The 26,200-nt window shown below is 50.5% G+C and overlaps 3 protein-coding genes across 6 annotated transcripts; 1 reads left to right on the plus strand and 2 right to left on the minus strand.

Moving 5' to 3' along the window:
* Positions 1–1,942: 1,942 nt before the first annotated feature.
* On the minus strand, positions 1,943–15,109 carry heatr1 (HEAT repeat containing 1). Of its 3 annotated transcripts, none has more exons than XM_030097407.1 (45): positions 15,045–15,109; positions 14,124–14,302; positions 13,761–13,977; positions 13,534–13,675; positions 13,348–13,449; positions 13,097–13,237; positions 12,646–12,857; positions 12,440–12,573; positions 12,276–12,363; positions 12,022–12,114; positions 11,823–11,940; positions 11,624–11,731; positions 11,431–11,523; positions 11,257–11,345; positions 10,988–11,181; positions 10,797–10,918; positions 10,481–10,681; positions 10,234–10,396; positions 9,921–10,069; positions 9,628–9,820; positions 9,339–9,511; positions 9,100–9,252; positions 8,775–9,017; positions 8,566–8,697; positions 8,381–8,484; positions 8,161–8,307; positions 7,962–8,080; positions 7,754–7,875; positions 7,528–7,656; positions 7,182–7,406; positions 6,894–7,023; positions 6,608–6,792; positions 6,476–6,522; positions 6,265–6,388; positions 6,036–6,176; positions 5,671–5,957; positions 5,439–5,589; positions 4,147–4,329; positions 3,902–4,036; positions 3,712–3,816; positions 3,460–3,622; positions 2,949–3,106; positions 2,679–2,837; positions 2,398–2,506; positions 1,943–2,228 (listed from the first exon to the last, which is right to left on the minus strand). In XM_030097407.1, the coding sequence occupies exons 2-45, from the start codon at positions 14,263–14,265 to the stop codon at positions 2,140–2,142; spliced, it is 6,414 nt and encodes a 2,137-aa protein (XP_029953267.1). In that variant the 5' UTR covers positions 14,266–14,302; positions 15,045–15,109; the 3' UTR covers positions 1,943–2,139. The 3 variants fall into 3 exon arrangements, with proteins under 3 accessions (XP_029953267.1, XP_029953266.1, XP_029953265.1); XM_030097406.1 differs by having other exon boundaries at positions 2,949–3,103; positions 11,431–11,526; XM_030097405.1 differs by having other exon boundaries at positions 11,431–11,526.
* arg1 (arginase 1) lies at positions 7,544–19,631 on the plus strand. 2 transcript variants are annotated; one of them, XM_030097414.1, is made up of 9 exons: positions 7,544–7,558; positions 16,020–16,061; positions 16,139–16,217; positions 17,520–17,712; positions 18,596–18,755; positions 18,827–18,921; positions 19,000–19,104; positions 19,166–19,302; positions 19,465–19,631. In XM_030097414.1, exons 1-9 carry the CDS (start codon positions 7,544–7,546, stop codon positions 19,629–19,631), a joined length of 993 nt encoding a protein of 330 aa, XP_029953274.1. The 2 variants fall into 2 exon arrangements, with proteins under 2 accessions (XP_029953274.1, XP_029953275.1); XM_030097415.1 differs by having other exon boundaries at positions 16,139–16,211; positions 17,538–17,712.
* Positions 19,632–20,488: 857 nt separating this feature from the next.
* Positions 20,489–24,798, minus strand: LOC115393714 (microfibril-associated glycoprotein 4-like). The gene is made up of 6 exons (XM_030098823.1): positions 24,784–24,798; positions 21,860–22,009; positions 21,494–21,532; positions 21,127–21,223; positions 20,822–20,989; positions 20,489–20,739 (listed from the first exon to the last, which is right to left on the minus strand). Exons 1-6 carry the CDS (start codon positions 24,796–24,798, stop codon positions 20,489–20,491), a joined length of 720 nt encoding a protein of 239 aa, XP_029954683.1.
* Between the last annotated feature and the right edge of the window lie 1,402 nt (positions 24,799–26,200).

The following is a 26,200-nucleotide window of genomic DNA, read 5'->3' on the forward strand; positions in this document are numbered from 1 at the left end:
CACACACAGATCAGCTGTTTTATCATCACACACAAACACGGACCTTGAACCTGAACCGAGTGTGTGCAGTAGCCAGCAGAGATTCACCTGAGGGTCTCCTCCTCCTCCTCCTCTGGTGTGTTCACTCTGAACAGTGGCTAAGCCTCTGGATTACCCAGCAGCCCTCACTGGCAGCCAATTATAACCTGTACGGATCAGGCTGCACCTGCAGGGGGCGCCACCATCCGAAATGAATATCCACCTGTAAGTGAGGTGGTGAAGATGAGCTGCTGAAGAGAAGTGATCATGAGAACAAAAAAGAAAGGTGATTTAGGTCTCTGAAGCCACAACACCAAGGACGGAGGAGGTTCAACCTGCTGCTATAAAGACACAAGTGATCACACACATATTATTAAGCTCGAGTTCAGGACTGTATTTTCAATAAACTTTAGTGACTTAATAAAATCAGTAGAAATAAACATGCTTTTCATGTTTGGTGCATGTCACTGCTCTGGCTACCTTTGTGTCAAAAGATCCACTTGAAAATCTGAGAAAATCCACAAAGCTTTTAATGGTCTCGTGCCAAAATGCACCAGAGATTCACGCGAAGGCTCAGAACCATCCAGAACCCCGAGGTCCCAGGAACAGGTTTCAAACTCGGTGAAGCAGCTTTTAGTTCCCGACAGAGTTCTTTTCAAATCAGGACTTGAAACACTACTATTTGCTCAGGGTTTATGTTAAACAATAGATATTTTACTTATTTTATCGCCGTTGTGTCCAAAACGTTTTTATATTATTTACTAGGGTCATCGTAATTGCTTTGTCTCAATGTATTTCCTGTGAATTCCCTCTAGACTAAATGGTGTTTAAATATTTTATCCTTGGAACAGCGAGGCTGAAAAAGGTAGAAATATAAAGTTTACCACGATCACTCACCCACAAAGCATTAAAGTCGGACGCGTGATTTAAATCAAACGATTTACCTCGTTAATCACTAATTTGTCAACAGGCGTTTAGGTATTTTCACAATCAGCGTTTTCAGCCAATCCTAGATAAATACTGATGAGTGACGTTCCAAAGAACCAATCAGATTAGGCGAGGGGCGGAGCCGCGCGAAAAAGATGTTAGCTAGCGTTAGCCGTCACCGCCACTTTATTTTTACAATAAAAACTGTATTAAATGAGAAAAAAAATATGAGGATCCAAAACTTTAAGTGCCAGTTTATATTACCAATAAAAACAATAACTTAAAAAAAACAACAAACAAACCTTCAAGGGAGGTTCGGTGGATAACAGCACCGAGCGGCGAATAGAGAAGCTCCAACAGACCGTCTGTGGTCGGAGAGCTGAATCTGGAGCGAATTTAAAGCCGTTTGGTGAATCTTTAAGCGTCTTTAACTGAATCTTTAACTGTCATAAGTTCACTCGCAAGCGGAAAAGTGTACTTGACAATCGTCTTCTGCTGCAGTGGCGTTTAACAACGGGTCACGCTTTTATAGCAGCGCCACCATGCGGTCAAAATCCTGAACTGCACAGACAAATTAACTTTATTAACCTCCAACATGTAAACAATACAGCTGATGAACTTGTTTAATTGTGCAGGATGTTTTAGTGAAAGCTGCCAGAAGCCACAAATGACAATTTTCTTTAAACAGTTTTAAAATACCCTCACTACATTAAAAATATCACAAGAAATTATATATATATATTCTAAACACATATTTTGTACCTTTTTATTTGGGTATTTAGACCTTATATTGAAATAATGTGTTTATTTGTAATTATGTTAATACAACAAAAAAGAAAAGTACTTTTTCATCAGTGCACAGTAAATATAAAAACCTAAAAATATCTACATAATATAAAATATGGTCCCACAGTAGAGAAACTTCTAGCAGCAAGTGGACAGCAATTAAAGAGTAGCGAAAGAATAACTATAGAAATAAAAAAAAAAAAGATTTTCAAGAACTTCAGCTGAAACTTTATTCAAATAAGGTCAGAGGAAAAAACAAAAAAAAATCTGAGTTTATTTATTTATTCTTCAAACAACAAACAGGTCACATAATCGAGATATAGTGTGTGTGTGTGTGTGTGTGTGTGTGTGTGTGTGTGTGTGTGTGTGTGTGTGTGGTGTGTGTGTGGTGTGTGTGTGGTGTGTGTGTTAGAAGTAACTCTGCAGCGGCTCTCCCAGGATGTTCTCCATCTCCTGCACCACCTTCTGGACCTGCTGCTCCACCTCCTCGCACTCATCTACAAAACAAACGCACCCCGGTCAGACCAGCGCACCTTCACCGCGCGTTCACGTCTCTGACAAACATCCGGCCCGCAGAGTTTTTTTCTCCAAATGCTCAGAAAACATCAACACACTCGAATGATGCCGTTCTGACATAATTTAGAGGAAGGGATGAAGAGTCCTCACCCTCCATGAGCTCGGCCAGGAAGGGGATGGTTTCTGGAAGCAGCACCATGTAGTTCTCCTTCAGTTTGGACGCCACCTCCATCAGCATGAGCAGGGAGGAGAAACGCACCTGAGGAGGAGGAAGAGTTGGAGTATGCTGGGTAAAAATGTCTATATACTCACAAAACCAAACAATTCTGACCACAACTCGACACCTTCTGTGCAAAATGAAGTGAAATGTCCAAGAACTGTCTCCTATAGCTGTTGCATGCTGGGTGTTTTATTGCGTCAGGGTCGCTCACCTTGGAGTCCGGGTGTCTGGTCTTCAGCAGGATCTGATAGTTCAGGGTTTTGCACTGCGAGTCGTCGGCGAGCGCCACCGAGAACTGCCCCACGCAGGGCAACAGGTGCTGCGTCACCCTCTGCTGGTACTCCTGCTCCCCTCCGACCATGTTCTCCAGCTACACACACACACACACACACACACACACACACACACATAGCAGGTTAATGAAAAAACGTCTCTTCTTCACTCTCGGCTGCTTGCTGGCCGGCGGGGAGGCGGGGCTGACCTGCTGGACCAGCGGCTCGAGGAGGGCGTGGCCTCGCTCGGCGCTCAGGAAGCGCTGGGTGTCGTAGAGGAAGAGCTTGTGCAGGCAGTCCAGGACGTAGCGCAGCAGCAGGCAGGTCTTCCGCTCGCCGCTGTCCGACGTGAAGAGGGGATCATCTGCTGGAGGAACATCGGAGAGGATCAATATGCAGAGAAGTTACTGGGTGGGATTTGAAGTCACGTCACAGGTAACTTGAATTCCAAAAAAAGGAAGATTTCAAATACAAGTTTTAAAAAAAATTAAAACTCATTACACAAAATTAGAAAGAAATTCAAGTTAAAACTCAAATATTATCGAATTATTTCCATCCATCATGGAAATATTGAAGACAAAGTGAATAAAAAAGTAAATAAAAACAATATAATTCTGAAAACAAACCTAAATAAAATGCTTAAATATTATAAAACTGAAAAAACATAAAAGAGAAACAGGATAAATTCAAAAGGATGAATGGATGAATGAATAAATGGACCTGTGTGGGCGGAGTCAGAGCGCCGCAGCAGCTCTGAGAACGGCTTGACCAGGTTTCCGGCGAACAGCACGAAGAGTCCCTTCAGCCGCTCGGCGATGCGATCGCAGAGGCGGAAGAAGGTCAGCAGACGCTCGCTGCTGCTCGACTTGCTCCAGTCACACAGCTGCACAACAAACAAAAACAAACCACAACAGCTGCAGTTATTCATCCCAAAGACTCCTGGTGAAATCATGACGCCGCCGGAAACGTTACCTTGAAGAAAAGCGGCCTGAACGTCACCTCGGACAGTTTCATCACCATGGCAACCAGAGCGTCGATCACGCTGCCTTCGACCTGCGAAGTTTTCTCCAGATCTCCCTGCGGACGGAAAAAGGTAAACATCTGGACGCTGTGCGCTTGTTTGTTTTGGTTTTGTTTGTTTGTCTGTAATCGGGCGCCGGACCTGACAGTGCTGGGCTCTGAAGTCCAGCGCCGTCAGGAAGAAGGCGGTGAGCTCTGATTGGTGGAAGCTGAGCTGCTCCTTGTCCATGTGGTTGATGTGCTCCTTCAGGATGCTCATGAGCGCCCCCAGCTGGCCCTGCGGGGGAGACACACTTGTTCATGGCGGTGTTGCCTGGCTTGGGTAACTGGGTAGCCATGGTAACCGGGACTAACCAGGATAACCGGGTAACCGGGGTCTGGGCTCACCTTCCTGTCCAGCACCATGCTGCTGTAGCAGCGGCTCAGGGTGGGCAGCAGGACCCGGGGGGGCAGCCTGGTGGCCAGGGTGCTCCGGAGGGAGGCCAGGCGGAGGGAGAGCTGGGAGGAGGAGGAGGAGGAGGAGGAGGAAGAGGAAGAGGAGGTCTCCAACAGCCGAGTGAGGTGACACACCTGCAGGAGCACGAGGAGGGACCGTCAGGAGTTCATCAGGTTTATTATTTTTCTGAAATATTTTACATTTAGATTTTGTCGATCATTTGAAACCATCAGTTCCTCATCCCAGCACCGTGTTCCCTGTGCGGTGGTGTGTGTGTTACGTGTGCGGTGGTGTGTGCGTTACCTGTGCGGTGGTGTGTGTTACCTGTGCGGTGGTGTGTGTGTTACGTGTGCGGTGGTGTGTGCGTTACCTGTGCGGTGGTGTGTGTGTTACCTGTGCGGTGGTGTGTGCGTTACCTGTGCGGTGGTGTGTGCGTTACCTGTGCGGTGGCGTGTGTTACCTGTGCGGTGGTGTGTGTGGTGGTGTGTGCGTTACCTGTGCGGTGGTGTGTGCGTTACCTGTGCGGTGGCGTGTGTTACCTGTGCGGTGGCGTGTGTGTTACGTGTGCGGTGGTGTGTGTTACCTGTGCGGTAGCGTGTGTGTTACCTGTGCGGTGGTGTGTGTGTTACCTGTGCGGTGGTGTGTGCGGTGGCGTGTGTGTTACCTGTGCGATGGCGTGTGTGTGTTACCTGTGCGGTGGTGTGTGTGTTACCTGTGCGGTGGTGTGTGTGTTACCTGTGCGGTGGTGTGTGTTACGTGTGCGGTGGTGTGTGTTACCTGTGCGGTGGTGTGTGTGTGTTACCTGTGCGGTGGCGTGTGTGTTACCTGTGCGGTGGCGTGTGTGTTACCTGTGCGGTGGTGTGTGTGTTACCTGTGCGGTGGTGTGTGTGTTACCTGTGCGGTGGTGTGTGTTACCTGTGCGGTGGTGTGTGTGTTACCTGTGCGGTGGTGTGTGTGTTACCTGTGCGGTGGTGTGTGTGTGTTACCTGTGCGGTGGCGTGTGTGTTACCTGTGCGGTGGCGTGTGTGTTACCTGTGCGGTGGCGTGTGTGTTACCTGTGCGGTGGCGTGTGTGTTACCTGTGCGGTGGTGTGTGTGTTACCTGTGCGGTGGTGTGTGTGTGTTACCTGTGCGGTGGCGTGTGTGTTACCTGTGCGGTGGTGTGTGTGTTACCTGTGCGGTGGTGTGTGTGTGTTACCTGTGCGGTGGCGTGTGTGTTACCTGTGCGGTGGCGTGTGTGTTACCTGTGCGGTGGTGTCCTGCAGGTAGGGGCTGATGAAGTGTGGCAGCGTCTCGGCGACGCGCTGCAGGGCGGTGACGGCGCTCAGCAGGTAGATCTCGTTGCTCAGCAGCTCCTTCCTCTGGGAGAGCGCCTGCAGCACGGCCGGCATCAACCTGCGGGGGGCGCCGAGTCGGTCAGCGGCGAAGCGGGCGAGTCGTCGCTCTTCTCCCACGGGCCGGACCCGGCCTGCTCACCTGGGCAGCTGCGGGATGGCGAGCGCCCTCAGCGTGCTCACCACCTCGGCGACGCACAGCAGAGCGCTGCCCGTCACGTTCTTCTCCTCCTCGCCCGCCGTCACCACCTCCACCGCGCGCAGCAGCACCGGCACGAACGCCTCCTGGTGGCGGCCGCCGAAGCTGCGGCACAGCAGCTTCAGGCTGTAGAGCGCCGTCTGCCGGTTGACGGCCTGCTCCGCACCCTCCGCGTGGCTTTTACCCACGATGCTCAGCAGGTCGCCGGTCAGCTGGAGGAGCACCGCGACCTACGACAGGAAGTGAGACGCATGGACTGTATGAAGGGCTGTTTTCGCCCAGAGCAGCGCTCGGAGGCGTGTCGGTACCTGAGCCTCCTCCCACAGCGTCTTCTGCTGCAGCTTGTTGTTCAGCAGCTCCATGGCCTTCCTCCGCACGGACGGCAGCTCGTTACCCATCAGCCCCCTCATCACCGCCAGGAAGGAGTCTGCCGGCAGGAGGGCGTTCACCTGCAGGGGGGGAGACGGCGACGGTCAGGACCCTGTTCGGGCTGTGATCATGTTCCGTTTCCATAGTGACACACACACACACACACACCTTGTCGAGCACGTCGTAGCACTTGTTGAGCAGAACTCTCCAGAACTTGGCGGTCGGCTTGTCGGCGTTGGTCTCCACACAGCGGGCGACACTCTGGATGTACCTCAGCACCTCCTCCAGGAGCCTGAAAGCAACACGAGGCGTTCGAGAACTTTGGTCGCACACACAAACTTACACACACACACACACACACACTGTGAGCATCACTCACTTCTGCTGCAGCGGCTGCAGAGATGCGTCGTCGTCACCGTCCGCCACCTGAACGCGAGGAGAGCAGGTGAAGAGGAGGCGTAAAGGAGGTGCAGGGGTCAGTGGGGTGCAGGGGTCACGCCTCCGTCCTCACCTTGGCGATGAAGCTGGAGGAGGCGAGCAGCTCGGCTATGAAGGAGATGCAGAGGAACTTGAGGTGCCGCAGCTCCTTGCTGCTGTGAGCTTCCACGTTGAAGATCAGCTCCTCCACCGGCGCCTCCTCCTCCTGCTGCTGCTGCTTCTGGGCTCCTCGCCGGCGCGCCGGGCGCTTCGCCTGAGCTGCAGGAGGCATCGGTGTGTTTCTGTGTGTGTGTCCGCTCATATAACAAGTGTGCAATCTGCCTGCATTGCAGTGTGTGTTTGTGTTGTGTGTTTCTCACTGTCGTCTTTGTCGTCAGGAAGCTGCAGCAGGAAGTTCATCATTTCGATCAAGGAGGTCAGCTGATCAGTGACCAGGAAGTGAACGCTAAGAGAGATCCAGAACTCCACGTCCGTCTGCAGGGCTGCATCCTGCAACACACACACACACACACACACACACACACACACACACACTGAGAAACGAGTATCTACACTATACATACACACATGAAACAACAAACAAACCCCTCATATACAAAACAAGTAGAAACACACACACGTAAACACACACACACACACACACACACCTTGTCAGAGGTGGAGCCGGAGCTCAGTGCGGCGTGCTGCTTGAACAGGAGGAGCATCAGGACCCACAGGAAGTGGGCGGGGCCGAGGGTAGTCACCAGCTCTGACAGGACGGGCAGGCGGCGATGGGCGGGCACGTGAGGCAGAGCGTCCACGAACACGTGCATGATCCTCGTCACCACGGCAACCAGGTGAGTCGGAGAGCTGCCGTCAGGGCGCCGGTGGGCCTGAAGGAAGAGAGGGAGGGATGAGGGGGAGTCCGTGTGTGTGTGTGTGTGTGTGTGTGTGTGTGTGTGTGTGTGTGTGTGTGTGTGTGTGTGTGTGCGCGCGCATGCGTTACCCCCCCACCTGGATGAGAGCAGGTATGACGGCGCGCAGCGTGTTCTCGATGACTCGGAAGCTGTACACGTCGTCCAGACGCAGCACGTTGGCGCCCATGAAGGTGAAGATGGGCATGATGTTGTGGAGCACCTTCTCCTGCAGCGGGACGACACACGGGAGCAAAGCGTGAGCAGGAGCCCCGCCTCCTTCTGGGCGACGGCACCGTCACGGGCGGAGGAGGGGAGGCTCTCACGGGGAAGATGGCGGCGACGGCGCCCAGCAGCAGCAGGGCGTGGTGGTGCGTCTGCGGCACGTCGGAGGCTCGAACGCACTGAACCACCAGCTCCACGCTGAACTGCTCCTCCTCCAGGAGCTCTGGGGAGGAACAGAGACGGGACGTAACGGACTGATGTGATGGATGATTCTCCCAGGAGAACCCGCTCCTCTGACCTCTGACCCACCTGCAGCCTTGGCTCCGCCCTCCGCCACCAGCCTGTTGCAGATGTTGAGCAGGCAGCTGAGGAGCAGCTGCTTGGTGTACTCCATGTTGGTGTGGTCTTCAGAGCACGGCTCCTGACTCCTGCCAGCAAGCAAACAAACAAACAAGCCGGTAAACACGGGCCGTGCTGCTGCGCTGTGATTGGCTGGAATCGGCGTTACCTGGCCAGGAGCGAGAACAGGACGGGCACCAGCGTCTGAGCTCTCCTCAGCTTCTTCTTGAACTGCAGCAGCTCCAGGATCAGAGTGACCCTCTGCCAGGAGACGGCGCCCTCTCCTGGACCGGCGCCGTCGCCCTCCTGAGGCTTCCTGAGAGGACGGAGCCGCAGGTGAGGGTGGCGTCGGCTGCCTGAGCGAACCCCGGCCGGCTGGAAATAAATACCTCAGAGACATCTTGCTCCTGCGGGTCTGCTGCACCGTGGCGCTGACTTTGGGCCTGTCTGGAGGAGCCAGCTCGTTGGCCACCAGCTGACCGTCCACGGAGATCTGACGACGAGAGACGTTTCACCAAATCATCAGGTTTTGCCAGTTCTAGCCGGATGTAGCCAGCTCTCTTTTGGTTCTGACCCGTTTGAAGACGCTGCTGATGGTGTTGGCCACCAGAGGACTCCGGCTCTCCACCAGCAGGTCGAAGACGACCGACAGCAGCTTCTGCTGAACCTGCTCGTCTGCGATGGCCGAGAAGAACGGCTTGGTGATCTGGAGACGGGACGAGGGGACATGTCAGAGACCGGCAGAGACCAGCAGGGACTGGCAGAGACCGGCGCGGTCCTGACCTGCTCCAGAGCGACGACCTGACAGCTGTGGACGTCCGGGTGCTGCTGGGTCGACGCCTTCAGCGCCCTGACGAACAGGTCCAGGCACTTCTGGTCCTGGGCCAGCAGGGGCGCCGACTCCTCGTTGAACTTCCCCAGGACGAGCTGCGCGAGCTCGGCCTCGCCGCGCAGCAGCGCCGGCGTGTCGGGGCCGCTCTGCTCCAGCAGCCGGTCCAGGACAGGAAGCAGGGCGGCGAGGACAGACTGAAGGGGGGGAGGAGGAGCGGGGAGAGGTGAGCGCCCGGACGGCACGGCGAGCGGCGAGCCGCCGGCCGGCTGCTCTCACCTGTCCGTTCACCCGGCTCAGCGTGGCCAGCAGGGCGGCGGCGCTGTACGACGGGCAGCAGGGCGCCTGAACGCAGCGCAGCAGCTGCTCCATGGCCGCCTGCAGCTTCTTCTTCTTCCCCGACACACACTCCTCATGCAGCACGCCCAGAGCCTGATGGTCACACACACATACACACACACAGTCACCATGGAGACCAGGGGCGCCGGCGGGGTCCCGTCAGTCCTCTACGGACTCACCGTGCTCAGGTACGACGCGTCCGCCTCGATCTCTTCCGAAGTCTTCAGGAGCCGCTCTGTGATTGGCTGGAAGGGAGAGCCGCTGGCTCCTGATAGGCTCTGCAGGGCACTAAGCCCCGCCCTCCGGACCTCACGGACCGGGGAGCTGAGACAGCACAGCAAGGACGGGACCACTGAACACACACACACACACACACACACACACACACACACACACACACACACACACACACACACTGAATACATGAACCTCTTCTTCTCGTGGAAACATTCCTTTTTCCCTCCGTACCTGGAGACTCGGCGTCGGACAGCTGGACCAGCGCGGCGTCGGACTGGACGCCCAGCAGCGCCCGCCCGACGTACAGCGCCTGGGTTTGCAGGACCACGCCCACCTTCACATCCAGCTGGTCTCCATGGTTACCGCGGTAACCCCACAGCAGGCACAGGAACCTGAAGAGGTGCAGGCGCTCACCGAGCTGGACCTGCAGGAAACATCAGCGCTACGTCACTTTCTGTCTTCATCACTGAAAATGAATCAGATTGTGAACAAAAAATCTCTGAAACTGGACGTGTGTGTCTGACCTTGACCAGTAGCTTCAGCAGCTCCCTGAAGCCGCCGGCCGTCGCTCCGTCGGCACCGACGCTGACGAGGAGGCCGAAGACGCGACACATCAGACCGAGGTAACAGCAGGTGTTGGCGTCCAAACTCTCAGGGTTCCACCACACCTCACCTACGCACAAACACACACACACACACACACACGAACAAGGGGGCAGTTTAAAGGTGTAATAGTAGCTTAAACACCACAGATGAAGCAGAATAGAGGACATAAATCAAACTTTTAGACCAGTACTGTCTGTCTGGAGCTCGGCGGCCATCTTTACTGAGTTTTACCTTTGAAGGAGGCGTCGTGACACTTGAGGGAGGAGATGAAGTCTCTGAGCAGACAGGTCAGGACCAGGAGGTACTCCGAGTCAGAGCTCCCGCCCGGCTGCTGCTCACATCGGCGCAGGTAGAGCGTCAGAGCCTCGGAGAAGGAGGCGGAGCCTACAGCGTCCTGTTCAGACACACACACACACACACACCAGGTTATGACGGCACTGACACGCTCTGATGATGTGTGTGTGGACAGAAATCTCACCTGTGCTCCTCCTCCGGTCTTGCTGAGCTCCAGCAGGGGGCGCTCCAGCACAGAGATCACTCTCTGCGCCGTGAGCAGGTGCTGCGTCTCGCTCAGCTCGCTCATCCCGAGCAGCAGGACGCGGCTCAGCAGCAGGAAGGAGGCTCGGGACCGGAGGCCGGCGCCACCCTGCTGCTCCACCAGCAGGGTGAGTCTGTCCAGCTGAGAGGGAGAGGAGACACACCTCAGCGCCCGGATGACCTGCGGTCCCTGAACACACCTCAGCACCCTGAGGAGGTCCCAAAACTCTTGTTTTCATCACGGTGGTGAAACTCACGGCGTCCCGTCTGCAGAAGTGCTCCATGGTGCTCAGGTTCCTGGTTACTGTGGCGACGAGGCGTTCGTTGGCCACACGAACGAAGTCGGGCTCGGAGCTCCTCAGGATCACCTCGTCGAGCTCTGTGGAAACACGACGGGTTAACACCCCGATCCGGGCGGCTGTGACGGTGAAAGGTCAGCAGAGGTCACCTTCGGCCCAGCTCAGGGTGAGCGGGTGTCGGGCGATGAAGGCGGACCGGGCGACGCAGCGGGCGACGTCCGCCCGGCTCGAGGTCAGCACCAGGAGGGGCAGCAGGCTCCAGCCCGTCCTCTGCTCCTGCTCGCCACCTTTTCCAAGCCGGGGGTCGGACAGTAAACGCACCGCCTCGGTGAGCACGGGCAGCCTGCGCAGAGAGCTCAGTTAGCAGCGGGACCTGAGGGCGGAGTGTAGCGGCGGCGGCGGCGTGCGGATCACTGACCAGCGCTCAGACGCCAGCGAGTCCGCCTTGTTCACCAGGGTCAGTAAACACATCACGGTGTGTTCGTGATCCAAAACATCCAGCAGAGCCTGACGAACAACAACAAAAAAGAAGGTTAACGCAAAAACCTGGAGACTCCGCCCACTTCCCCCTGGGCCCCGCCCACCAACTGACCTCCAGCACTTTGAGGGCAGCAGCGACGACCTCCGGCACGTCGTCACTCAGACGCTCCGTCACGGCGTCTTTCAGGAAGGTTTCATCCAAACTCTGCTGCTCGGAACAAACAAAACATGAGGGGAATTGATCAAAATGACTCTTTCAGGATGTGTGGAGGAGAAGGAGGCGGAGTCGGGACAGGAAGTGGAACCTGTGCGGACGTCACGGCGCTCATCAGATGCTCCACGGCGGAGAGCCGCACCGCCGGCTGCGGGTGTTTCAGGCTGAGCAGCAGCGACGTATCCGAGTCGCCTAAGATCTAGAGAGAGAGAGAGGCGCGGCGGTCACGGCACGCCCGGCGAGCGTTGTGGGTGCGTCTCCTCGCGGGGGGGGGGGGGGGGGGGGCGTACCTGGTGCTTCCCGCTGCTCACGGACAGGGACAGGAAGCGGTGGAACAGACGCTTCCGCTGCTCGCTGCCGACGTCGCCCACGTGGCCGGCGAGGACGTGGTCCAGAGCGCCGCAGCACCTGCAGGAGGGTCGGAGCCGCGTGTCAGCAGAGGTCGCCCGACGCCGGGTCACCGGGGGGAGGGGGGCGGGGTTTACATACCTGGACTCCAACAAGTGGACCAATGGCAGCAGGCGCTGGTCCAATGCCGACACGTCTTCATCCGTCTGACTCAGATACTCGTCCAGCAGCAGCCTGCAGGACAGACACAACGTTCTCAACTGTTCCTGTAACCCAGGGGTGTCAAACATAAGGCCCGAGGGCCAAAAACTGACCCCGAAGAGGCTCAAATCTGGCCCGCCACGACAACATTGATCGTTAAACAAATTTCCTCTCTGGTCGGTCTGAACTCTTACCGGGCCACGGTCCGGTCCAGGTCTCGGGTCAGAGGGACGGACTTCACGATGGACTCCAACACACTGAGCTCGTCGTTCTCCGACTCGCCTGTGATCGAGAGCAGGAGGTAAAGTCTGATCCTCAACACCGCGGACGGTCCTGATGCGGACGTTCTGGATCTCACCTGAGTCCTCCCGGAACACGCTGCGGATCAGGTGCGGCAGCAGGTAGCGCAGCAGAGGACTGACGTCGTGAAGCGCCGCCATCGCCTGCAGCGTGGGGACGAGCATCGGCATCGAGCTCAGGCGGGCGAAAGCTCTGGAACGACAACAGACGGTGAGACCGAGTCCAGACGGGACGGGACGGCGAACCGCAGCGGTCTGGACCTACCGGGATCCAGCGGCGCCCTCCTTCTGGTTCTGCAGCAGCACGATCAGGCAGCCCAGACCTTCCTTGGCCAGGACGGGCTCTTTGAGCAGAGACTTGCTGAGGTGCACGGCGAGACTGTCCACCAGACTCGCCTCCATCACCACCTTCACCGCCAGCTGGCACACGATCATGTAGGTGGCGGCTTTGTAATCCGACAGCGACGACTTCAGACCCTGAAAGGGGACGGAGAGTCACCTCAGAGTGAGCAGCAGGTGTTCAGATATGTCTATATAGGATAGATATATATTATCCTATCTTAAAAAAAACACACACAAGGGCAAATATGTTGATCACTCAAAATACAGTTAAAGTTCCTTCATTGTTCCAACTGGCCGACATGCTTTGCCAAGAGGAGAAAACATCCATATATTATTATATAAACCACTAAAATCTCAAGCCTCTGGTTTCTCACCTTCTGGACGTACGGCAACAGTTTGGAGATGATGGTGTTCGACACTTTGTCCACGGCGTCCAGCGCGGGGACGATGGTGGAGGCGTAGAAGGAGAAGACGACTTGGAGCTGGGAGAAGCTTTCAGAGTGTCCTGAATACGCCTGAGGAGAAGAGAAAAAAAGAGGTGAAGACCTCGCTCACTCCAAGACACTTGCTGAGGAGTTCCCCAGGGGTCACCTGCAGGACCCCTGCTGTTCAGTGGAGCCGTTACCTGGATGGATTTGGTCACTAAGGTACAGACGAAGTCCATGAAGCTCAGGTCAGTGTAGCAGTGTGTGATCAGAGTTCCTTTGGACAGCGGCACGCCGGGTTTCTGAACAACGAAACCACATCAGAGAAGGTTAATCAAAACCCCGATGAGCCCGAGCCCAGTGCGGCGGGGATGCGGGGCGCCGACCTGCAGGCACTGCAGCCAGTTCCAGCGGCTGGTGGGGTCTTGGATCTTCAGGAGCTGGACCACCCTGACGAACACGTTGGTGTTGTGGTACGGCAGCACGCAGGCCAGCAGGCTGTCCACGTTATACAGGTGGATGTGGAAGCTGCAACACACACACACTTCAGAGGTTACACACCTGCGTGGCCCTGCTGTGAGGTACGGCTGGGTCGGGGTGCGTGGCGGCGTACCGGTGGACCAGCCACTCCAAGCACTTGTGAGCTGGTTTCAGGAGGAAGTACGGGGTGAGGCGGGTGAGGAAGAGCGAGATGTCCGCATCCAGCTTCTCGTTGACCTCTTTGGACTGAACGCTGCGCTCCAGAGTGAGAGAGGCCCGACTGAACAGCGTGTTCTGGAACTCCAGGAAGGCTGATTCGATTCCCAGCAGCTCCTCCAGCCCTGTGCAACCTATAGGCGGTGAACAGTTTATTAAAATCTGTGCCTCACTCTCAAACACTGACAACAGAACATTAAACTGTCGAAAAGTTCCAGCACACGTTATTTTAACAATCTCATACGTTGACAACTAGATACAGTGGTCACTGTCTACTCACCAAGGGCGTAGAAGGTGCTCCTGTCCATTGCGGCAGCATCTTTGGGATCGAAGAGCAGCGAGGAGACCTCGTGGCGACTGAACAGAGAACGGTCATTCTGAGGGAGCGCAAGTTTCTTCAGCTGATGAGCCAAAGACGTCATGATGGCGCTTGTGAAGGGAACAAGTTGCAAACTGCTCCTGCAACACAAACAACAGGAAGGAAGTTATTACAGCTGAATTTAACTTTATGGTTCAAAATATTCGCTACAACTGTCTCCCTGATTAAAAAAAAATGCTGCACACAAAGCTGCTTATGGTCAAATAGCATCTGACAGAAAATAAATTCTATAAATCACTTAAAGTTCTGCTCAATGTCTCTACAGTGTGTGCACGGGTATGGACAGAAGGGTGACTGTGGTTTCACTATATTCTGCATGATTTAACTGGATGTGTTTTGTTTATGTTTACATGTCACAAACATTGTTTCCTACATTTGCCTGATTATGTTTTGACGTTTACCAAATGTAACAAATAAAATGTATTCAATAAATAACACAAAACAGCAATCTATAATAGCATTTTGTTGACAAGCATATAAAGAATACATTTAGGAAGCGATTTATAGACAAGTTCGCAACGATTTTAACATTTCTAACTCAATAAACACGTCGTCGCACTGTCAGTTTATCATTTAGAAAATGTAAAATCAACACATAAGTTGTTCAATGTGAGCGACATGCAGTGAAATCCAGAAAATAAAACTACGGATCTGCGGACTGACACAACTTTACCCAGCTAACTAGCCCCGGTTAGCTGTAGCGACGCCATGGTGACACGTTAGCCTGCTAGCCGGTGACCGGAGAGAAGAGCGCAGACATTTCAAAACATCTATTTGAATCTAAAAGATCTGCTACACCATTAAAAGTGGAAACAAACTCACTTTATTCGCAAACTTCAAGACACAAACACACACACGTGGGCACGTGTGCGCTCCACAGATCGACCCAGACAACTATATCCGGGTCAAGTGACGTCAGGTGGCCCCGCCCCCTCTTCTTGCGTCTTCTTCTTTGGTGGGAGCGTCAATCCTTGTGGTTGCGCCACGCCCCCTACTCACATTTATTTTATTTTATTTTATTTTATTTTATTTCATTGATTAAGGGTTAAAAAAATATCAAGGGTGACGACTGTATATATATATATATATATATATATATATATATATATATATATATATATATATATATATATATATGTGTGTGTGTGTGTGTGTGTGTGTGTGTGTGTGTGTTTAAGGGTTTTCATCAGATTTAGTAATTATTTGTGATAGTGATAGATAGATAGATAGATACATAGAAACAAAAAACAAACAATAGAGCAAAAGTGCATATGGTTAAAAGAAATGCACGAGGACTGTGTGTGTGTATGTGTGTATGTATATCTGAGTGTCTGTGTATTTTTACTGTTGAATATATATCATTTTCAACATAGTTATTATCGTTAGCATCATTGTCATTACTTAATAATAAAAATTTAAAAAGAATAAAGTTAATTATACATCATCTCTTAACATCATATCATTTTATCAGAAGTTTTCCTGTTTATCACCAAAGGTAATTTTACATCTAATAACATGTTTTGAATGTGGTTCATGAGATTAATCACCAGAAAATATCAAAATGCATGCTTTATTACTGTTAGTCAGTAACTCAGTAACTCATTACTCTGTAGTAACGTAGTGGGAGTTCTGCTGACGTCACAGACAGTTTATACAGGGCTCCTGGGTCAGCGTGTGTCAGTGTATGTGTCTGTGTGTGTGTTAGAGTTAGTGTGTGTCATCATGAAGACACTGCGGCCGCTCGTGCTGATGGTGAAGCGGAGGCTTCATCATCATCCTCCTCCTCCTCCTCCTCAGCGCTCTGTGGGGATCATCGGAGCACCTTTCTCCAAGGGACAGGTGAGCGCGGCCACGCTCCTGTGCGAGTGAGAGTAATAGGTGAGAGCTGTAAAAGCTGTCTGTGTCTGTGGCTGCAGTCCAGGGGTGGAGTGGAGAGGGGCCCGGACCTGATCAGGGCCGCAGGACTGGTGCAACGCCTGCAGGAACAAGGTGTGTGTGTGTGTGTGTGTATGTGTGTGTGTGTCTTCATCACCAACATTATTATTTTTTAACATGTGTCACATTATTTCAATTTGAGGTTGTTTAGTGTTGCTTGGTGTGTGTTTTGTGTGTGTTGTGTAGTGTGGTCATACTGATGTGTTGAAACTACACAAACAGACGTGTGTGTGTTTAACACACACACCAGACTAACAACAGGGTCATTGAACACAAAGTTTCACTGACCTCAGACAATGAATGAATCAGTGCTGTGCGTGAGAAAAGTTACCCCAACTGTTCGAGGGGGATTGTGTTTGTGATTTTTTGTGTTTATTTCTGTTTTCTCTTCTTTATGTGTGGAAGCATGTGTGTGTATGTGTACGTGGGTGCTTGTGTGTGTGTGTGTGTGTGTGTGTGTGTGTGTGTGTGTGTGTGTGTGTGTGTGTGTGTGTGTGTGTGTGTGTGTTTAACCAGCAGGGCGATGTGTTCTTGGGTCACTCATTTCTGCTGTTTACTCTGTACAGAAAGTGCGGACATCCGAACAGTTAATGTTCACTTCAGCTCATTCTCAACAACTTTCACTCATTTTCTGAACAAATTCTTCTTTAATCTCACAAAACACTTTGTTAATCATAAAAGTTTTCTACACTCAAGTATAAACAGAGGATTAAAAGCAAACTAATACGAATGTACAACATTCAAAAGTAAAGAACAGTGCTGCTTTGAAAATAATTGTCTCATACATGGAGTTCCACCAGGATCCATCCTGGAACCACTGCAGTTTGTTTTTATGACACAGGCTCAACACAAACACAAATTTACCAACAAAACAAACAAACAAATGAAAGATTTTAATAATTCCCTCAGAGAAACAAATACTACCTCCCGTTCATAGTTCACCTGGTCCACACACAGTAGCTCACTATGGTTTGTGTGTGTGTGTGTGTGTGTGTGTGTGAGTGTGTGTGTGTGTGTGTGTGTGTGTCTGTGTGTGTGTGTGTGTGTGTGTGTGTGCGTCACTCAGGGCCCCACAGTGTTGACCTGTCGGCTCCTGTTGGATTTTAACCAGTAAACATCTCAACAGAAGCTCCTCAGCCACCTGCGGCTGAGTAGTATTCGTATGTCTTTATATAGTTGTTGTTTGTCATTGTATAAATGTTGTGTGTCTGTGTATCTGAGTGTAATGTAGTAGTTGCGTGATTTTGTGCAGTTATGTGTCTTTGTGTACTTGTATGACTGGGAAGTTATCACGTTCCAGTTGTGTGCTTTTATCCTCCTGTTGACGCTGGCCGAACCGTGTTGCCACGACGATGTGATGAGGTGACGCCGTGTGTTCAGGTTGTGCAGTGAAGGATTATGGGAACCTGAGTTTAGAGGACGCGGCGGCCGAGGAGCCGCTGGGCGAGCTGAAGAGCGTGCGGGCGGTGGGCAGCGCCAACCGCAGGCTGTCCGACGCCGTGCAGGCGGCGAAGAAGGACGGACACACGAGTGTGATGCTCGGAGGAGACCACAGGTCAGAGCACACAACCGGCAACAACACAGACAACTAACACAACAAGTTAAGCAGAGCACAGCAAGTACGACACATCTACAATGACATAACAGCAATATGACACAGCACCAACTACAACAACAGAATAACAATTTAGAAGCAACACAATTTGAAGACAGAAACAACAATGCAACAAAAACCAGAACAACACTTCAGCAACAACTCAACCAAGGCTTAGATAAATGAGACCTTCTGAAATTAAGTTGTATACGTTCCTCCAAACTACTTCCCAAAGGTTTCGCTGATCCATGTTTCAGAGAAAGCAGTAACACTGAAAGGTTGTTCGAGCTGGTCGAGAAAATGTTTGATCTGGTTAAAGTTTGAATACAAGTTCCTGCTGTTCAAGTGGATAACAGGGTTTGGCTTCGTAGCAGCAGTCGTCAATGATTTCACGGCAGAAGTTATTGTCCGGCTAAACGCTGTCCTCCATGTCTCGACATTTGTACTTGATGTAATGAAATGTTTTCAGTTGACAGTCACAGTAGTGGATGTTCTATCTGCAGCTGGTATAGAAGAGTCCAGTGAGGAGTCCATGTTGTTTTACCTTCAGTCCCATCAGCATCCAGTTAAATCTCTTCAGCTTGCCGATGCCTCAGAAGACCAGAACCTTCGCCTCCTGCTGTGTTCTGTTGAGCCTGATGAGGTTCTGCCAGCTGAATGTCTGTGTTGCCTGGATCTTCCCTTGTTTCTTCAGAAACTGTTCTTTCTTAGCTTGACAATAGAAAAACCTCCTCTGGCAGGAATCCAGTGAATTTTTAATTTCGTCCAGATGTGTCTTCTTTGGTCCCTTTGGAATCAATAACATTAACTTACATTAACTTGATTTTTTTCGTTTCTCCTTCAGTCTTGCCATCGGCTCCATCCACGGGCACACCACCGCCGTGGGCCCGCTCAGCGTGGTGTGGGTGGACGCCCATGCTGACATCAACACGCCGCTCACCACCTACACGGGGAATTTCCACGGACAGCCGATGTCCTTCCTGCTCCATGAGCTGCGAAGCTACGTGCGTGCCGACCCGCTGTGGAGGTCCGAGCTTCCACGGTCAGCCTCTAAACTGCTCGCTGTGCCCGGCAGATCCCTCCTTTACCAAACTTCTCCTGGGTGAAACCGTGCGTGTCGGCGCGAGACCTGGTCTACATTGGCCTGAGAGACGTGGACCCGGCCGAGCAGTGAGTCCCAGAGCGACGGGAGGACCAATCAGAGGCCAGCGGCCAGTCAGCGTGCGTCTGCTGTCTTTCCCTCCTCAGCCACATCCTGAAGCTGCTGGGTGTGAAGGCGTTCTCCATGTCCGAGGTGGACCAGCTGGGTGTGGCCCGCGTCATGGAGGAGACGTGCGACTACCTCTGTACCAGGTGACCTGCGACCCAACGGCCAGTCCCCGAGAATCCAGCTCAGACTGTTTCCTTTCCACAGAGTGAAAAAACCCATTCACCTCAGCTACGACATCGACGCCATCGATCCCTCTGTTACCCCGGCAACCGGCACGCCCGTCACCGGAGGACTCACCTACCGAGAGGGAGTCTACATCAGCGAATACCTCTGTCAGACCGGTACGACTTAGACGCCTCACAGATACACAAAGAAACCAAGAGAAGAGGCAAAGATATCTGTAAAAGAGTTTGTTTTTCTGGTGATCAGTGAACATACCACAACTCCCTCTGGTGGTCAGTGAAGGCATCTTCAGTGAACATACCTCCTGTCCTGTGGCGCAGGTCTGCTGTCGGGGGTGGACCTGGTGGAGGTGAACCCTCTCCGAGGTCAGACCGAGGAGGCGGTGCAGTCCACCGTAAACACAGCCGTCAGCGTGCTGGTCAGCTGCCTCGGACGCGTCCGCGAGGGAAACCCGGTGCCGGCAGATTACCGCCTGCCCGAGCCTTAACGACGAACCTGACGACGATGGCTTCTCCTGCTGCACTGAGGGATCCTTGAATGCCTCAGCGGTGCTCGGATGTCTGTCTGCTTACTTTTTAGAATATCAGAAGTTATTCTTTAATTTTTTATAACAGTTAAGTATGATGTAGAAATCAAGTTTATCATAAATTATTAATCTTTGACTTCGCCAAAACATTAAAAATGTGCTGAGTCATTTGTCTTCATTCAAGGTGTTTCTGTATTGTCATGTTTTCTAACTGCACGCTGCCACTGAAGTTGCTTGGAAATCTGATCATATATAACCAAAGGTTAGAACAGGAACTCCTGGTGGGTGAAAACACAAACTGGCTCGTTCATTCACAGACACACGCGCATCGGATCACCGACCACCTGAACTCACAGGCCGGGCAAAAAGAGCTGAGAAGCCTATGGTGGCTGTGGAGGAGCTGCAGACATCCACAGCTCAGAGGACACCATGTGTCCACACGGCAGCTATCAGGCATACAGTACACACATCGCCATCGGGGCCTTTATGGAAGAAGAGAGAATAATGTCTGCATGTGCGCTCAAAATGAAGAACAATAAACAAAGGCTGCTATTTCATAAGATTTATTGAGATGACCACATGAAAACAACCAGAGAATAGAAAGAGAAACATCAGAGAATAAATACAGTCTTATCATCAGAGTAAAGTTGTGTAACATTCACTGAAAACAAACTGAAAAGCTGGAATTGCCACCAAATAGGCTGATATAAGAGCTGTGGGAGTCACCCAAGAAGTCCCCACCGATTTCAGCATGAAAATCACTAACTGTAAAGAATTAAATACTTTAGGGAGAGATCGTTGTGTGACGTTCTGCAGGTTTATGAAGGACGGAACATAAAGGTGATGCACTTCACCGAGTAGGAGAAACCCCTCCACTTTGACCAGACGATCCCAGTGGAGAAGCGACCGAAAGCACGCCCCCACTGATAAATCCCGGTAGGATTGGTCTGATAACACGACTTGAACCAGAATCCCCCGAGGAACCGCTGAGCACAGTTTGTGTCGCTGGAGTCCTGGTCCTTGTCAAAGGTGGAGAAACTCTGTCCATCATGGTAAGTCAGAGAGTCTCCTGCGGAAACACAAAGATACGTGACAGTGAAGATCCACACCGTTGGTCCGGGTGCTGTACGTGAAAATAATGTGCTACTCACCGGCGCCCCCATCCCTGAATCCTGACACATGCAGCTTGTAGCCTTCACACACGGAATCAATATAAAATGAGTTATAGTGAGCATAAACACGCCTCCTATCAAAGTCCTCCAGGACGACGAGCAGCTCATAGCTTCCGTCCTTGGTGAGGTGGTAGAGAGTCTCCAGACCTGCACAAATTGATCAAAGCATCACTGATCTGGTAAGATTTGCTGTGTCTGATGGAGGATGAAATCAGAGGATGTGGTTCAGTCCCAATGATGATTTGACGGCGGCAAACGGCATGTTTGTTCCATAAAGTCCTCACCAAGCCAGTACTCCTCAGCAGGGTCCCCGAAGCCGTTCCTGTAAGACTCCCAGGGCCTGTAGAAGTTCAGGTCACCGGTACTCCTCTTCAGGAGAACCTGGAAGCAAATAAAATGTCCCAAACAACCATTTACTGGAAATAAAACTGAGTTCAGTATCATTTCAGTTTTGGTCAATTTTAGTAACTTGTCAACAGTTCTTCTCCGAACAGCCAGAACACACTTTTTAGTTGTTACAAGAAAAAAGTTCAAACTCTGGCAGCATGTTTGATCACGATCAAACTTCAGATTACATTTTCTATCTTACACTGTTTTCTGATCAGTACACTATAAAGGGCTAAAGGTGCAACGGAAGAGGAAACAACTCACCGTCCAGCGCCCCCTATCTATGTCAAAGTCACAGAACACCTGAACACGTCACAGGAGAGAAAACATGAGGTGAGAGGAGATACCAGAGGATCCAGGACTAGAAATAACGTTATACTGATGCAGATGAGAGAATAAAATGAGATGAACTCTGACAATAATGGCATAAAATGATAGGATGTCATAAAATGAGACAAAATGAACAAGAAGAGATGAGATATAAGATTGATAGATCAGTGATGAGACTGAATGAGACAGAATGAAGGTTAAAGACTGTAAAGATAGGAAAGACAAGGTTGTGTTGAGTAAGATGAGAAGAAACGTGGTAGGATGAAGCGGGATATGATGAGCTGAGACTAGATGGTGTACCTTGACAGGGTCCCCATAAATGGTTGGATAGATGGTGTAGACGTTGCTGGGCAGGCTGACGTACTGCTCCACCTCGTCGCAGGACCGCGGCCGTGTTTTGGGAAAACATGTGGTCATGAGAGGGAGGAGGAGGAGGAGGAAGGACAGCAGCTGGAACGGAGGAGAGCAGGGGAACTTTTAGAACTTGAGATTCAACCTTGAGCATCATTTTTAGTATCAGTTCCGTTCGGCGTAACCTTAAATTTCAGCATCAATTTTAACTCAAGATTCAATATAATCATCAACTGCTACTTTAGAATTATCTTCAGAATAAACTTTAATACAAGTCTAGTATCAGTATTTATCTGGTTTCTAACTTCATCTTTGTCATCAGCTTGAACTTCAGCATCAGTTTGACAGAGGAGACGAGTTCAGCTGAACACAGTCACAGACTCACCTTCATGCTGACTGTTGTTCTGAAGCGATCTGATGAAAACTGATGGTGGGAGGTCACTTTAGATCTGCAAGAATCAAACAAGAGTTCAAACATCAGGGTTTTCCAGAGTGGATTCACACTGTGTCATTCGGCAGCTTCAGCTCAGAACGAAGCAGCTCTTTTGTAGTTCTGGACTCACCTGCAGCTTCACAGGCGTCTGCTCGTCTTCATCCTGTCACACTGTCAAACCTCAACCCTTAACATCTGCACAGAGGTCATAGCTGACCAATCAGAGAGCAAAACCATCCTCCTCAGCATCCACATGACCTAATAACCTCATTGAACTTCCTTTGTCATTAATAAAATAAAGTACTTGTCATTAAGAAGGCATTTAAGGTCATATCAGACAAAGGGATTAAAGCGAGTTGTTCTGGAATGAAATCAATTCCTTCGTGAGACTTAATTTGAATTCAGTGTGGCACACATACCAGAGTGCAGGGCAGGGCTCACACCTCTGACACTGCTGCTGAGAGGGAGGCAAGACGAAAGCAGCCTGATCTCAGTCTTGATAGAGACTGATTGCTGACTAATGAATATCAATATCTAACTGTATTTGTTGATGGGGGGTGGTGAGGTGGGCTCATCGGTGGGGCCTGGATTGGTGGGGGCCGTTTCAGTACCAGGTGACGGGGCGTTCTGGGGTGAGCGGGGTGGGCGGGTCCTGGTGTGGCACTGGCCCAACCTCAGTAGATGTCTGTGGGGGCGGGTCTCCTGGGTATGGTCATGGCCCTCTACCTGAGTGGGCGGGGACGACTGTTGTTCTCTCGGGGCCATGGGCCCGCTGCTCTGCCCGCCCTGGGCGTCCGGTGCAGGGTTTGGCGCCTGCCGGTCTCAGTCCCCTGGGGGGTGGGGGGGGGGACTGGCCGGTCCGGCCGGGACCTTCCTCTTCCTCTGCCCCCTTCTGGACCGGTGTGTGGACGTCTTCCTGGGGTGGGGGCTGGGGTCTGAGCTCTGGGATTGCTGCCAACCACCTGGGTCTTGAGGGCCTCTCTGGCCTGTTTCCCCTTTCCTCAGAGGTCAGACGTCTTATTTGCATGATCACAGTCACATTTGCATGATCACAGTCACATTTGCATGATCACAGTCACATTTGCATGATCACAGTCACGTCTGGATGATCAGACTGACCTTCATTCTTCTGCATAGATGCTGTGCAGGACACACACACACACACACACACACACACACACACACACAGTCTCGTATTTCTATCCTCATGGGGACCGTCCATTGACTCCCATTCATGTCTAGCCCCTAACCCTGACCCTTACCCTAACCCTAACCCACACCACAACAAAGCCTAACCCTAAAGAAATGTTTTTGCACTTTTACTTTTTTCAGTAACAACAACATGGTCAAGAAAACACTGTTTCTCCTACTTAGGACCGGAAAAAGGTCCCCACAAGGCACGTCGTTCCACGTTTTGCTATCCTTGTGGGGACATTTGGCCCCAACAAGGATAGAAATACGAGAACACACACACACACACACACACACACACACACACACACACACACACACACACACACACACACACACACACACGTACACACACACACACACACAAAAGAATATCTGAAGAGTTTCAGTTGTAACTTCTACATCATTTCAACGATTACAAGCAAAACGACACAACAGTCACTACTTAACCAATGCAAGGAAATATAAAGTGGTAGATATGAAATAATTGAGATATTAAAGCTAGGGTAGACGATGTTGTCCAAAAGCACTTTTTGTCATACTGAGTGAAATGCTCCTTGCCCCCTGGGAGAAGTCAATACATTATGTGGACGGAAAAAGGTGCGGAAAAACCACAGGAGTGTAAAAACTCCGACCAATCGAAAGGTGCGGACCGCTCTTCAGGAACCAATCAAATCCCTTCGCCGTTCTACCAGCCCCCTGTGCGTACATTTCAATGGCGTGCACTGACCCTGGTTCAGAGCGCGCGCGCTGCCATGGCGCTCTCGGCGCTCGCAGCTCGCGTGAAAAATAGAACGAAACGGAGCGGCGCGCTGCACTCCTATGCGCGTTGTGTGCGGGCAGTTAGAAAGGTTAATAACATTGGAGGCGATCACAAACTCCGTGTGCGTGGCGCTTCCGTGCGCGTGCGTGGCACTTCCGCGTCCAGTGCGTTCGCTCCCAACGGGAGCTCCTCCAATGGGGTGGGAGCTGGGCGGAGCCTTGGGGAGATGCTACATTCGTGCTACATGCTACTTTTCCAAGATCGTCGACCCTAGCTTTAAAGTCATCACCGTGTAAATTAAGTGACTTCATTAAAGAAAGCTTTCAAATTTTACTTTTGATCATTTTAAAAAAAATTCAAAGACTGATAGTCGTTGTTAGCTAATGGGTTATTTTTATGACTACTGACTCCATTCAGAATATTAAAATCACTTAAAAAAAAATCCAGTGTGCTGCTCTGATGCATGCCAATCCTATTAACAGCTACTGCAGACAGCTGCATGCAAATGTCACTGCAAGGACATTTGCATGAAATAAAAAAGATTATTGTGACAAGAAAAGCATCTGCTTCCAAAGACAAGGTAACTATTCTTTGATATTTTCTATTTTGTTTAATTGCCGACATAAGAATTAATCTGACAACTGACAATAAACAGGTTAGACCAGTATCATAACTCGCAGAGAGATATTAACCCTCCACAAGCAGCAGAGTGGTGTGTGGTGTGTTTGGGGTGACACTGCCTCAAGCGAGCTGCTGTAGGAATTGCGTGACGTCGGTTGGGTCCTCCCTCAAAATTGCTGCGTGAAAGCAAACCAAACCAAATCAAAGGAGGCTGTGAAACTTCTAGTGACACACAGTTTGATCGTCACTGAAGGGACATTTCTTCAAAAAACGTCACAGATGGTCATCAGAAAGACAAAACGATTGATTCATTAAAGGTAAAGTCATTGTCATTGTCATTGTTGAAGAATTCATGTGGTAATTAATAATCATAAAACAGAAACAAAGCAAATGACAGGTTAACCCAGAACACGTAATAGCATTTCATGACTCATGGTGCATCACTGGCTCCACAGCTGATGTGAGCTTTAGATTTTATTATCTGTCAGTCGATCTCTGGATGAATGGAAACATTTTTAAATGTGTTAAATGAAACTGAATATAGGGATGTATCGATAATTCAAAGTATCACTAAACATAAATTAATTGTCAAATATTAAAAACAATCAGCAAAAATGTTTCTTGACTGTAAAGGATATCATGGATTTGATCATTTTTTTGTAAATCTTTTGTTCAAAAGTCTCAGAGAATCTCCAAAAAGCTCTGTACACATGACTGAAAAACAGGCAGACGCCACCGCATGATCACAGGGACACTGGAAACCAAGGACTGATGGAAACTATGGACTGATGATTTTATCCCTTTAATAATGGTAATAATCCCAATTTCAAATGACTGAAAACTGAAGCAGATGTGAGACATATGTATTCATCTCAGATATTTGTTACCTCTGTAAAAAAAATCATTAAAATGCAGTTCTTGGAAAATAAAAAGTTTTTTTTTTTCTTTTCCTGTTTTGGTGCAGTTTGTTTGAGATTAGTAACTATAGTGCATGAAATAGTGTCCACTTCCATCGATTGAGGATATATACTCCACAACTCGCTCTCAATTATTGTTTTCTTAGTTAGTTTTATTACTTTAAGAGCAAATTGTGAAATAATAGGATTTATTACATTTAAAATGTACAAAAACTGATCAACCACAACAATTATAAATGGACTTTACTTGAGTTTAAGTCTAAATAGACTCTATTTTAAACATATTTTAGGTTCAGATGTAATGAAAACATCATTTTGCTTTTTAGATCAGCTTTAGATGGTCTCAGAGAAGTGCTTGAGATTCA

This window comes from Salarias fasciatus, chromosome 8 (assembly GCF_902148845.1).
Source record: "Salarias fasciatus chromosome 8, fSalaFa1.1, whole genome shotgun sequence".
In the NCBI taxonomy this organism is placed as follows: domain Eukaryota; kingdom Metazoa; phylum Chordata; class Actinopteri; order Blenniiformes; family Blenniidae; genus Salarias; species Salarias fasciatus.